Source organism: Borostomias antarcticus, assembly GCF_949987555.1.
Source record: "Borostomias antarcticus genome assembly, chromosome: 9".
Lineage (NCBI taxonomy): Eukaryota > Metazoa > Chordata > Actinopteri > Stomiiformes > Stomiidae > Borostomias > Borostomias antarcticus.
Window position 1 is genome coordinate 12,921,688 of NC_140242.1, and position 14,039 is coordinate 12,935,726.

A 14,039-nucleotide genomic window follows, 5' to 3' on the forward strand; every position below is an offset into this window, starting at 1 on the left:
GCAATTATTGTAAGTCGCTTTAGATAAAAGCATCTGCTAAATGACTGTAATGTCATGTAATGGTTTTTCCCATGGTATATAGCGTAGTGAATGTACAACCAATCAGATTGTGTGAGGTCGGAACTACTCATTCTATCATATTCATTAATGATCTGTTTTTGCTTTAGACCAAGTCTGGTTTTCACCGATTCTGTACAGTCAACAAGTGCACAGGTGCATGTCATTATAATGCCACTCACTGTATGGTGCCCCTGTCCCGTGAATGTGTTTCAGAGTTTAAAAAACAGTTATCTTTCATCAGCTTTGCCCACCTATAAGGAAGTAAAGCTAGAGAGAACAGCGGAAGGGATAGAACGATTCGGCTCACCTTTCCAAAGTCCCTCACATCAAACAAGTCGAACGCCTCGAAGAGTTCACTTTTCTTCATGCCAAATGTCTCGCTGCATGCCGACAAGAAGGTCCTGATGTTCTTCAAGCAGAGGAACTAGAGGCAAACAGGAAAAACAAAACATATTCACTGTCACCATTTGATTGAACGGTGTCTTTCTTTTGCCAAGAACGCAAGTAGGGAACGTCCTAGGAGTGTGATAGGAGTAATGTTGACAGTGTGTGTGTGTGTGTGTGTGTGTGTGTGTGTGTGTGTGTGTGTGTGTGTGTGTGTGTGTGTGTGTGTGTGGACCATACTGGAGAATATGCAAAAATGATTATATCAAAATCATGTGATTCTAGCAATGTTCTATTGAATCTCTTGAGACACCAACATCAAGCCAAACAGAAATGAAAGCACATTTAATACCCCCCCTCCTTCCCCAAAGTATTTCAGAGCTGAGAATCATTGAATCAGTCCCAGGCTCTTAAAAGTATGTCTGTTTCTAATGTTATGGTTTCTCAACACCAACCAGGCCTGATTACCTCGACCCCGTCTCCCAAGCCTGGCCGTTCAGATTCGGCCTCTTAAGTCTGGCCCACGGCAGTTCAAGTCTGGTTCACACTTTGGAATTGGCAGCTGCACAAAAACATGGGCCTCTCTAGTTTAGACATACTACCATTCGGTGTGTGTATATTTGAAAATGATGGACTCTTTCACTGACAGGCTGAAATTCCCTCGTTCTAAATTGGGGGCCTATTTTTCTGTCCAAACCATATCCGGACTTCACGACAAATCAAATAAGTTAACGATAATAGAGGGGCTTGTTTACTGGCGGGGCAGGTGCTCTACCTCTTCCACATCCCAAATTTGGGGTACTAATGGGCCTAATTAGCATCACTTGGCAGACAGAGCTTCATCCAAAACTCATCCATCTTAGGATGCACATTTAGACTCAGTGTCAATCTGTGCTGTCAGACCTTGGGGGAACAGCCAGAGGAGATCTGCTGACATGCTGGTACTGTACGTCCAGTTTGAGGGGGGGTGGTGGTGGGGGGGGGGGGTTATATCAGTCTGCCTCTTCTTAACCTTGTTTTTTCTTCTTTCTTTTCCCAGTGCTGCGTCTGAGAAGGAGATGGGATGAGGAAGCCGGTCAGGTAATTGGCTAACATAAACCAAGAGTGTCCGTTTGTGGTGAACAAAGGCAAAAAAAAAGAGGATGCTGTCTCAAAAAGACTGCGTTTGAGAAATATCTTGGCAGCGCAACGTTAGTCACGTGACAGTTAAGCAAACCCCGATGAGATCTTGAATAGGATGATCAAAATGTAAATAAATAAAAATGCTATGTGAAAAAAAAGCTAAGTGATGCACTCTCACAGGATATCTACTAAGGGTCCTCTGACTGTAGTGTTTTGAAGATCTGAATCTTAACTGGAGCATTCAGTTAAACTACATACCGTTAGGGCCTTCCTCTACAACAGGAAGAGAGGAATAACTAACAGTGCAATGCTGTGTCCACCAAAACACCAAACATGCTTCTCAGGCCAATTCCTGTAAGCTCCCTCCTCCATTTCAAGTTGCAACTTAAAAATCATGAAAGATGACTTTGCCCAACCGTTTGCTAACGTGTCTTTTTCAAGGTCTTGGGTAACAGCTGGGTGAAACAGGAAGTGTTTTTTATCTGTCATTTCCTCATTTTTAAAGCGGCTCTGCACCCTAGCCTCGTACAGTTGGCCCTTATTTAGAGGCAGTGAAAGTGATAATAATGATTGACACAAAGAAAAACAAGCAATAGCACCCCAGCAAAGTTGTGTTTCTTTATTCATGACACTCATGCAACATTTACAGTACTACTACCCTAACATGTGAATAGGTGTTGCTTGTACGGTGTGCCGACGGGTGCACACAAGTACAAGCATTAAATATGGAACGCCGCTCCACAAATCGCATTACACAGCACGGACGAGTTCCCGAGAAAAAAGCATGCAGCCCGAAGTCGGTTACTAAACTGGCAGCCGGTGAATAATGTGGAATGGTTTATGCTGATACAAATCCTGCTTTATCAGAGCAGCCCATCTCGCAGACAGCCCACAGTCTGTGGAGCGTCCCAGAGGATTCTGGGATGCCTGAACGGAGCTACGGCAGCCGTGCGGAGCGCGTGTGAAGTCGGAACTCTGTGGCAGCAGCAGGGGAGAGGAACTGTTTTAACAAGCGCGCGCCGGGCAGGCCCAGAGGAGACTACACATCATTGCACTGAGCTGTTTTCTGCATTAGCAACACTCAGACGCCCTAGGCCTCGCCTGTGTATGTGTGTGTAGATATCTGTACACATTGGTGTGTGTGTGTCTGTGTGTGTGTGTGTTTGCGTGCGTGTGTGTGTGTGTGGATCCTCCAAACCTCCTCCACACACAGAGCCAGCGCCCTGGGTCACAGCTCGTTGCTGCGTCTCTCAGGGACGCTCGCCGGTCCTCGGAGTGTCTGCGTCGTCCTACAAGGCAGGAATCACAACGCTGGAGAATTCTCCCTGCTGTATGTATGCATGTCTGATGATGGTGTAGCGTTACGCGTCCCTAGCGTACCGTCCGGGTGGGGCGGGGGGGGGGGGGGTTTCAACCATCCCTCCAACACTTTGGTTTTCACGCCGTGCGCCGTTGCGAGTCCACAATCAGGGTTCTACTTCCTGCCTCTGATTACGTATCCCTCAGTGCCCTCCGGAGCTCCATGGCAACCGACAACGGCCGCGGCGACGGTAGTCTAGCACGGCCAATCTGATTCCTCTCTCCGTTCCCCGATCAAGGCTTTAAAAGGACGACCCGAGCTAGGGGCCTTTCATTGGAAGTCAGAGGAAGTCACAGAGGAAGTCACAGGCACACACAGAATCTAATTAGACCTTGAAGATTCTTTAAATCGATTCAGTCTGATATGCAGACTGATCGGCTGAGGGGAAGAGTGCTGCTAGCTGATTGGCTGAGGGGAAGAGTGCTGCTAGCTGATTGGCTGAGGGGAAGGGTGCTGCTAGCTGCTTGGCTGTGGGGAAGGGTGCTGATAGCTGATTGGCTGAGGGGAAGGGTGCTGCTAGCTGCTTGGCTGAGGGGAAGGGTGCTGATAGCTGATTGGCTGAGGGGAAGGGTGCTGATAGCTGATTGGCTGAGGGGACGGGTGCTGCTAGCTGCTTGGTGCTTCAGGTCTTGTGGAAGTGCAGGAGAATAATGTATGGACGGACTGCACTTACAGTGTATAGCGCTTTTATCCAAAGCGCTTTCCAATGGCCTCTCATTTACCCATTCACACACATTCACACACCAATGGCAGCCAGCTGCCATGCAAGGTGCTTGCCTGCTCACTGGGAGCAATTTGGGGTTCAGTGTCTTTGCCCAAGGACATTTCGAGATGTGGACAGGAGGAGCCACCGACCCTGCGGTCACTTGACCACCTGCTCTACCTCCTGAACCACAGACGCTCGGTTTTGCACTGTCCTGTTTTATTCTTAGTATTATTATTATTATTGTTGTTACTATTATTATTGCTGTTGTTATTATTATTATTTATTGTCATGTCCCAGCAGACCCAGGCTAATTCCTTGTAGGTGCAAGCCTACTTGGCTAAATAAAAAATCAGAATGTGAAAAATCAGAATGTGAAAGTGCTGAGTCATCTTCCCTGACCCGCACATCATGATACACAAGACCCCTCCACCCTGGCCCAGATGGTCGCCATGGCAGCGGCTGATGTCCAACAGGATGTTGAATCATCATGACATACCGTTGCGTTCCCTCTCTCTGACTCACCTGTCATCTGTTGAGTCCCCATGCGACAAGCGTCAAACATCAGGGGAGTGGAGGGAGCGCTTCAGCTGAGCGCTGGCGTTATATCAGGTCAGACCGCCGCACTGACAACAGATCAGCGCTTTTGACGTGTCGCAAACATTCCCGGCAGACCGAGTTCCTGTTCTCAGCTGGGTAATCAGGAAATAGGAGCCAGAGTGTAGGCGAAGACACGCCCACTCTCACAGAAACAGATGCGTTTTTTGTGTGTTTTTTTGCAGTCCGGTCCAGTTCAGGGTCAGCCGGGCCAACAGCTAGAAAAGCAAGAATCCACAGATCGACGGATGCACCCCCATCAATTATCCTCCTCAACTGTCTTCCTTCTACATGTTGGCTTCTAGAAAGTCTTCCTTCTAGACGTCAGCTTCTAGCAAGAAATAGTGTTTGAACAGCAGACTTCAATCATCAAGACTGTAATCACAGTCGCTCTAATTAACTTACTCTACCTCTTATGTGAGCAGTCAGCTTCATCAACGACATAATAGTTTGGAAGAACTATTCTGCTAATGAAAACGTAAACTCAAAGGGCCAAAAATTCACTTTCACTAATCAACTATTTGGCTGGAGAGAAAGAGAGAGAGAGGTAGAGAGAGAGATAGAGAGATAGGGAGAGAGAGGGGTAGAGAGAGAAAGGGAGAGGTAGAGAGAGTGATAGGGAGAGAGAGAGGTAGAGAGAAAGGGAGAGGTAGAGAGGTTGAGAGAGAGAGAGAGAGAGAGAGAGATTAGAATGTGTTACTCCAGACTACAAGCATATTCATTAGTAGCTAAAATAGCTCACTTTTTATTTCAATGCAGTTTTATTACATTATTAATGAGAGATAAATGCTTCCGCCACGAGAGACTGAGTAATCAAACCGCGGCTGTCCCATCATGCCTCCTGACAGCTTTCATGGTATTTTGAGAGAGTGGAAGGGGCGGATCCAGCCTGAAGACATCTCTCCAGGCATCTTCTAGATTAAACCCTGGCTTTTGACCGTGTGATCCCTATCATACGCTGATCCTATCCCCGTGACAAACAAGTGCCATCCAAATAAGAGCCCTAGAGCGCTGTGTCGCCTAGGCGATGTCAACGCAGGTCAAACGGAGTAGACGCTCCTAGATGGGGGAGAGGGGACGGCGAAGGTGAATATTTGACATTCTGTGTGTAAACGTATTTCACTGGGGGGCTGGGGTGTGTGTGTGTGTGTGTGTGTGTGTGTGTGTGTGTGCGCGTGTGTACCTGCGAGAGGTCGTGTAAACCCTTTCCGCCAATCAGTGATGCAGTGCCCCTCCTCCCGCTACATCGCAGCTATACTTCATCCTCTCACTGAAGCGTGAACGCCCCCCGCCCCCCCCCCCCCCCTCGCACACACCCCCCCCCACACATGCTGCATTACCACTGGAGGGCCCTCTGGGAGCGGAGACGTGTCCATCCGTCACCCCCCGGCCAGTCACACGGCCAGAGAAGGGGCATAATGCAACATGTTCATCTACACTACAGCGGAGAAACGTGATATGAAATATGGAGAGGTACTAAGCTACTGGAACAATACACACAGCAGCAGCACACACCCAGGAGGAGGAGGAGGAGGAGGACGAGGGTGCTCTTTCCTCTCTCTTGTGTGTGCACATGCATGCGCACACACACACACACGCATACACTCTCACATACACACACACACTCACATTTACTCACACATACACACACACAATCACATACATACTCACAAACACATACTCACATACACACACATACACACTCACGCACACACACACACACACACACACGCACACACACACACACTCTCTCTCTCACACACACACACACACACACACTCTCTCTCTCTCTCTCTCTCTCACACACACACACACGGCTCCTATTACTGCACATTTCTATTTACAGCCTGATACAATAATGCCCGTCTAATTCGCCGCAAGGGTTTCAAAGGTCCAGTGGGTCTAGGATTTAAAGGTTGCAGCAGTGTTACGAGCTGTAGCCGTATAGCCCCCATCCTCTGGCATATCACTGTCTCAGAGTCAACAACATACAGCGCTAATACATTCCTACACCCATATTTGAAAGGCAAAGCCATAAAATGTATGTTCAAGTAAAGAAAATAGTTTATGACGTCATGTTGTATTGATGTATTCCCCTTGTTCATATAGAGTAGAACGTCATTTTGGATTGGGTAACGACTTGGCTAGACTTCAGCGTTATTCTCAGTGACAATCGTTTCCTTAACTATGTCAGTATTGACAGGGCGCTTTCACAGTGCACTCAGCGCACAGCGCAGATTAAATGAGCCAGCATGGCTAGATTTCAGAAATGTGATAAACATTGATTCAGTACAAATACAACTCTGCTCAGTATGGTCTGAAAATGTTGTTATTGAATCGCTGGCCACTCCCAGCCAGCAGTATCGCTGTGTTTCAGCAGGACCACTGTGCCTATCCTCTCACTGGAAGATACATAATGCAACCAACTGGTATCTATTCTTTCCATTTCTGACATAACTCTGAAAAGGTTACTTTGGGATCTAATAATAGTGGGGCCTTGTTTTGCAAATATATCCCTTCAGCCACTGTAGATGTTAGATTTTTTTTTTTTTTTTTTACTTCATCCATTTACAGGTTCACATTGGATCTGTCCCCAATGCAAACAGTGATTGACAGGGTCACACCCTCTGCTATAGCACGCTGTTTTAAACCATCCCTATTGGGTACATTAGAGTCAGTTATCTTGGGGACAGAACAAAAGGTCAAAGTGTGAGTGAAATGGAAAAGAGAGGTGATGACATCATCAAACATGGACCTGGTGTATCCTTCCCACTACACCCTTCCCCTTCTCTCCCTTTCTCTCTCTCCCTCTCTCTCCCTCTCTCTCACACACACAAACGGTTATAATAGTTTTGCTTTTTTCATTTTATTTTCATTTGTTTTTATTTTTATATCATTTTAACTTTTTGTTTTCAATTTCAGTTGAGTTTTAATTATTTTTAAAGCAGGTTTGCTAGTTTAGTTTATTTTTTATCTTTTTGAAAATGCTTAGTTTTAGTTTAGTTTTGATTAGTTTCAGTATTGGTTTGTTTTTGTTTGTTTTTTCTGCGCTAGCCTCGTGAGACCATCCTGATCTCGCGACCTCAAATTGTTTCACTCCGTTTGAAACAAACCATCTGGTCACTGGAACGTCAGGCTACTTCTGAGCAAGGGAAATTGGAGGATCGATTCATTATCCACCTAAAATACTAGGCTTATGTTAAAAGTTATAACTTGTGTTTATTTTAGTTAGTTGTGTAAACACACAATACCGTTTAAGTTAGTTATAATTTTTTTGTAAGCCTAGTTTTTATTTCAGTTAACTAAAATGTTTTTTCACACCTAGTTTTTTATTTTTCATTAGTTTCAATAACTACTGCATAATAATCTTCTCTCTCTCTCACACACACACACACACTCATAATCGATCGCTCTCTATCAGAGTCAAGAAACTCTTTGTCGTGATATTGCAGAGCAAAGTGCACTGTTCCAGCACGTGCTGAGGAGCAGCAGAACCGTGTGTCTGTAGCGCTTCAGTGAGAGAGAGGGCTGACAGACACTATGTTTCACTTCCTTCCTCCTCTTCCCTCGTTTCCTCTGCTCACCAGGGCTCAGAGGCCGTCTGCTAGACCGGAGGCCTGGCTTGTCCGTGCCCCCATTTGTACAGTCTAAACCCTGTACATTGTAGGGAACATGCCTGCATAGGGATATATGTGAATGGACATCAAAGCTTGAATCAGCCAGTTTCAACTATAACATGCTCTCCGACATGGAACTGCTTCAACATTGCTTTCTTTTCAAGAACACAACACTGTTGCTTAACCACTCTGGGTTCACTTCCGCTGTGTGCTCCTTTCCATTATGATGATACGGGATACATTTCCCACAGGCTAACAAAACTGATTCCTCCGATGTTTAGATACAGCCTAAAAAAGTATTATTTCCCCACACTGCACACATAGTACAGTTAACGCACTCAGGGTCAAGGAGATGCTCTGTGTCACTCCTGCTGCGCCACATGCTAACTCTCCGGAGAGGCTATTGTGCTCCATTACACGGCTTAGCTCTAACACATTAGGGCCAGCTCTAATATAGGTGGGCTAGCTCTAATACATTAGGGGCTAGTGCTAATATAGGTGGGCTAGAGGTAATACATTAGGCGCTAGTGCTAATATAGGTGGGCTAGAGCTAATACATTAGGGGCTAGTGCTAATATAGGTGGGCTAGAGCTAATACATTAGGGGCTAGTGCTAATATAGGTGGGCTAGAGCTAATACATTAGGGGCTAGTGCTAATATAGGTGGGCTGGAGCTAATACATTAGGGGCTAGTGCTAATATAGGTGGGCTAGAGCTAATACATTAGGGGCTAGTGCTAATATAGGTGGGCTGGTGCTAATATTGGGGCTAGCTCTAGTACAGAGGGGGGCTAGCTGTAACACAGTGGGCCTGGTGCTGTGAAGCCCCCTCATGCTCTTAGAGATGCTACCATGATGAGGTCCAGGCAGGGTCTTTGTGCCAGAGACTCTTCGCTGCCTTTGTCTTCCCAATCTCATAGCAGGTCCCCTGGGTGGGGGGGCTGGTGCTACAGAATGGACCAATGATAGAACAGCTGTACTGCACTCATGAATTATGTAGTGAGGTTGTACACATCTCTACTCTCAGTTATGTAAATTTCACCTCCAGAAAAGTTGTATTTATTTATTTATTATTCGGCCCCTGTGAATTAACAATATTTTGTTGCCGTTTTTGTTCTTGCCTGTGTGTGTGAGTGAGCGTGTACCTGATGAATAGTGTGTGTGTGTGTGTGTGTGTGTGTGTGTGTGTGTGTGTGTGTGTGTGTGGGTGTGTGTGCGTTTGTGCGTGTGTTTCAATTACAGTCCCAATGTATTATCATCACAGCGTCACAAAATGCCTAACGCAATCAGGCATGCATATGAACTGTTCCTATAAATAGTGTCATTTGGGTTGAGCATGGGATGCGTGCGCGTGCACACACACGTCCCTTAATCTGCTTTTACAGAGTGATTATGACATGACTAACTGTACAGCGGATGTTGCCAAGCAATGATCCACACTATGAATCCATAACGCCATTGGCTGAGCCCGAACCCTGCCTGGGAGTCGGCCAGTCAGTTTGTCCCCTGACTACAATCTAGTTTTCTCTGACATTGCCGGACGAACACGACAGAGCATTCATTCGTCAATTTGTTCAGGGTACTAAAAGCACTAAAAATGTCAATGGCAATACGAGCCCTGTCAACTCATTTTAATGATCCACTTCTCTGCCATGTCAACCTCGACCGTTGAAAGATCAAAGGTGATTACTGTATGAAGCAGCGGTGCTAGCCCATGGTATTTATGTTGCTATTGCATTGTTAGAGTGTTTTTGCCTGCACACAGGCTCCCTGTTAGGCTAATAACTGTGCACTGATGGAGTTGACATGTAAAGCATGGTTGCTGCTATGGAGAGATCCACAGAGAGTAATAAAAGAGTGAAAGAGAGAGTGTGTGTGTGTATGCATATGTGTCTGTCTGTGTGTGCGCGTGTGTATGCTTATGTGTGTCTGTCAATGTGTGTGTGTGTGTGTGTGTGTGTGTGTGTGTGTGTGTGTGTGTGCATGCCTGTGAGCGTGCGTGTTTTTGTTCACTCTTCCATCGCAGGTCCACAGTCCCCCTGAGGAGTGAGTGTCCCCCTGCGGTCTGTCGTCGAGCCAAGCGGACAGATTTATTATGAAGCAGAGTTCTAATCTAACCCTGGCTGTGACTTGCTTGTCGAGAGGCCAGATGGTATTTGACGAGCAGGAGAGGGACACGTGGCCAGGAGCCCCCTGTCTCCAATAAAGTCTGTGACAGGCAGGAGAGCTGCCATACCTAACTGTCAAGCTATGTGTAACTAACCCGTTATTCCTCTGTACAGCCCAGTGCTGCATGACAGGATATCGAAATTCTACAGTCTAGCCTTTGGCTATGCAATAGATAGGCTAATGATGAGATGAAGCTCGAAGTAGATCGGACTTAAAGTAAACGGTGAACAACATTTTAATGAATTGCTAATTTCCAAGTTCGCAGCGAACTGCAATGGGTTTCTAATTTGCTAAATGTTCCAACAGAGTTTTCGCTTCGACGGGATTATTTTGGGGGCATTTGCTGAAGATGCGCACCGACATCTGGGGCTACGGGGAGAAACTCGAAACGTTTCCTACTGTAGACGTAGACTACAATCGGGATTCTTACCTGCGACATCTGTGGTCTAAGGTTGATCTCTTTCAGGTTGATAGACAGGGATTTCAGGTTGTTGAGAAGCTGACACAGAAGGACTCCATCGCGGAGGGTCTGGGCCAGGTCGAATACCTGGGCAGACTCCCACGTTACCCGGTGGTTCGGTGGAAGCACGTTGCAATTGATCAACCACATTGCGCACTGTCTCCAGTACTCCATCATTATGCGTTAAGTGAGACACAAACAAAATCCTATAGCCAGTAAAATCAGAGACTAATCAATTCCGCTCACGCTACAACGTATAAAGTATGCATACTTGATCTGCCCTGCAAAGCGTTGGAAGCGAAACTCGGTAGACTCCACTTTAGGCTACTCCGTATCATAGCAGAGAGATAAATATCACGGTGCCGTTAGGCTGCACTGCACGGAATCGCTCTGATGACCGAACCCATCCGCCGCTGACAACCAGACGACAGTCAGTGTGCGTCCTCTCTTACTCTCGTCTCTCTCTTCACCACCACCCCCTCGCTCAATTGCGCTCTCTCTCCCTCTCTCTCTTCACCACCACCCCCTCGCTCAATTGCTCTCTCTCTCTCTCTCTCTCTCTCTCTCTCTCTCAATTGCGCTCTCACACCCTCGGTCCATACAATCCCACCCCTAAACCCGCGCGCATCTCTTCGTCCATTCCATGTTGACTGCATTGATAGGAGGTTTGGTGTCTATGACTAATAAGTAGACCTAATAGTAGGCTAATGCGTAATTATTATTTTTTTACTCATAAATAACGCGGCGGTGGAACAGGAGGCCAAGTGAAGCATGACTGGGAGAGAGATCTTAATCAACTTCTATAAATGATTCAGGTCAAAATGTTGGCTATACTTTTACCCTACCATTAACGTTGAGATTAGCACAAAAAAGTGCATTTGTCAGTCAGCGTTGACCTCTCAATGACAGATATTTAATCATTAGATAGCGGCTGCAAATTGTTGAATGTCTCATAGCCCATCTGTCCTCTGGAGTAGAGAAACATTGTAAGTCTGCTTAATGGGCTATGGTGGGTTTGTGTTATTACCTTCCATAACACCAACGACTACGTGATCATATAAAGGACTAGGCCTGGGCTATATATATATATATATATATATATATAGGATATATCACTATATATATAGGAGATCCAGCACACACACACACACACACACACACATTATGGCCACGACTGTCGTTCATAAATGATTGAACATGCATGTTCCCGCAATGCCCCTGTTTCCCACTGGTGGAAAATGGTGAGGACATTTGAATTGCAAACACGAACACCTTTTCATACGAAGTGCCCGGCACGGCAATTAAGGGTCAACAGGTGATTTATTTTTAGGCCTTACTTTCAGTCCACGTCCTGTAAACGTCCATCTTCCCTCTGTGCCCGGGGTGCATGTCTGGCAGACACGCCTTCCCCTGTCCTGGGGCTGACGCAGTGTGTGTGCTGGATCTCCTCGAATAAGATCATAATACGAGCACAATGGCGCGGATGTCCTGTCTCTGTTCCTGTTCCAGCCACACTGTACGTACAGTAGGCTACGTGGTCACAGTGGCCGCACTGCCAAAGCATGAAAACAACATCCTTCCTCGTCCTTCCCTTTGAGAGAACACTAATCTGACATGACTGGATGGGTGACAGCTGTTTAAAAGGGCACTGGCTATCAAGTTAGATCAGTCATTACCTCAAGGGTGGATGCATATTAAGAATATTAAAACAGGAATCTGTCTCTTTCTCTGCAATGCAGTACATCCGAAAAAAGGTTAAAGTAGCCTGCCTATTGTTAGACGATGAGACAACAATTTCTCCACTCGAGTAATTAGAATCCGTAAAGGAATGGAATTGGCCTTGGAATCACATTAACTGAGTGTTCAAAGAGACTTGGGCAGCAGAGCAGAGGTGCCAAGTCCCTTCTAATTGGAATGTAAAGCAGTGTATTCATTAAATATGACTGGGGAGAGAGAATGTGCGTGGGGTAATTTGGCAGGCTTCTGCTCCCTTCTCTGCTAGGCACAAGCTGCTCATGCTTACATTAGAACCAGGGGCCGGGCAGTCAGGAATTCAGTATTCCAGGAAAACTGTCCAGTGTCGACTATATGATCTTCTAAACACTTGTGTGCTTGTGTGATGCTTTTGGTTTCTTTGAATTTCTGGTCATTTGCACAGACCTCAGAGGAATGATATTTGCAAGATGGTAATGGAACTGCAATGCTACTGTCTTAGGCCTACCTTTGTATTGCAGCACCCAAACAATCAGACATATAGGGGTCCGCAATCTAAAACAAGCCGTAAACACAAGTGGGCGGGGCTAGGCTACCATTAAACGTGCCAGAGATCGATCAGCGCGGGCAGCGTGGTTGACGCAGAAACCGAGTGCCAAGGGCGCAGCAGCAGAATGATGACTGGAGGTGTGGGCACTTGGCAGGGGTCCAGACGCTCGTTACCTCTCAGCACACAGCTCCTGTTTCAGGTCTCTGCGCTCGGACGGGACGGTCCAGACGGTCAGTATTCCTCTGGCACGCCAGACTGGGGAGACTGTTGGCCTACGTCGCCGGAGATGGATGACCAAATGGGATCTGACATCCCATTTGCGAGTCCCGAAACGTCCAACTCATTTTTCGCAATAAGATTAAGCCATCAAACCTCCAGCGACTACAATATATAAACTGTATTTATAGTAAGGGCATTTTATCCGATATTTGACAAATCTGGGAACTAAATCGTTACCAATAAATTTCTTCACCAATGTGTTTGTAAAGGTGTGTAGTAGGCCTAGGCCTAACATGTAGCCTATTAAAGTCGCAATGAAATGAAAAAAGCATTCTGTCCCATTTTGGTTCACATAATTGGTCATAGTGTTCACCTATTCAACGATGTATGCCAAAAAATAAAAAAATCTACTTTTGTTGTAGTCATATGCCGCGTTCCAGATAGGATTTTGAGCTCGTAAGTTACGACTTCAAGTCACGACTCACGACCAGGGTTGCCAGATTGGTGTGATGTTTTCCAGCCCAATGAGTGCTCAAAATCCGCCGAATGTGATAAAAAAAACCGCCCAAATATTATAGTATATAATATATAGCAGTGCATGCTAAGAAAAATGCCTTTCAGTTGAAATACCGAAAATAATAATAACTCACACACAGCCTACGACAGAGAGAAAGTTGCGTAATCCCATCAAATAGTCAAAGAAATGATAATGCAGGCAACAAATTATAATAACACATGAGAAGCATGGCTATATCATGAACAGAGGAACGGCGGTGCTGCGGTCATAGACAAGAGAGCAACTCAAGATAACAAGATGACAAGCTAGATAACAAGCTTTAGTGGTGACAAGAAACCGCAGAATGTGACAAGTGGACTAGGCTACACAACTTCCAATGGTAGGCCTATATAACCACCTGTATAACCACCCATGAATAGCCTACCTGCTCGCCTACAATAACCGAGTCAGGAGTGTGATACTCAGGCAGGCAAGCAGGCAGAGACACAAGTAGGCTAATGAATCACTCAATGATGCGACATCCAGAAACACCTGCTGTATAGTAAAGTAAAAATGTCTTACCGTCACGCT

At 46.0% G+C, this 14,039-nt stretch overlaps 1 protein-coding gene across 1 annotated transcript in view; it reads right to left on the reverse strand.

Moving 5' to 3' along the window:
- The window catches only part of vav3 (vav guanine nucleotide exchange factor 3), a gene marked incomplete at its 5' end in the record, with an annotated part of 74,642 nt that extends 63,995 nt beyond the window's left edge, over positions 1-10,647 (reverse strand). The window contains 2 exon segments of the mRNA XM_084443244.1: positions 368-484; positions 10,441-10,647. Of these exon segments, the coding sequence (XP_084299370.1) occupies positions 368-484; positions 10,441-10,647 (324 nt within the window).
- Positions 10,648-14,039: the final 3,392 nt, after the last annotated feature.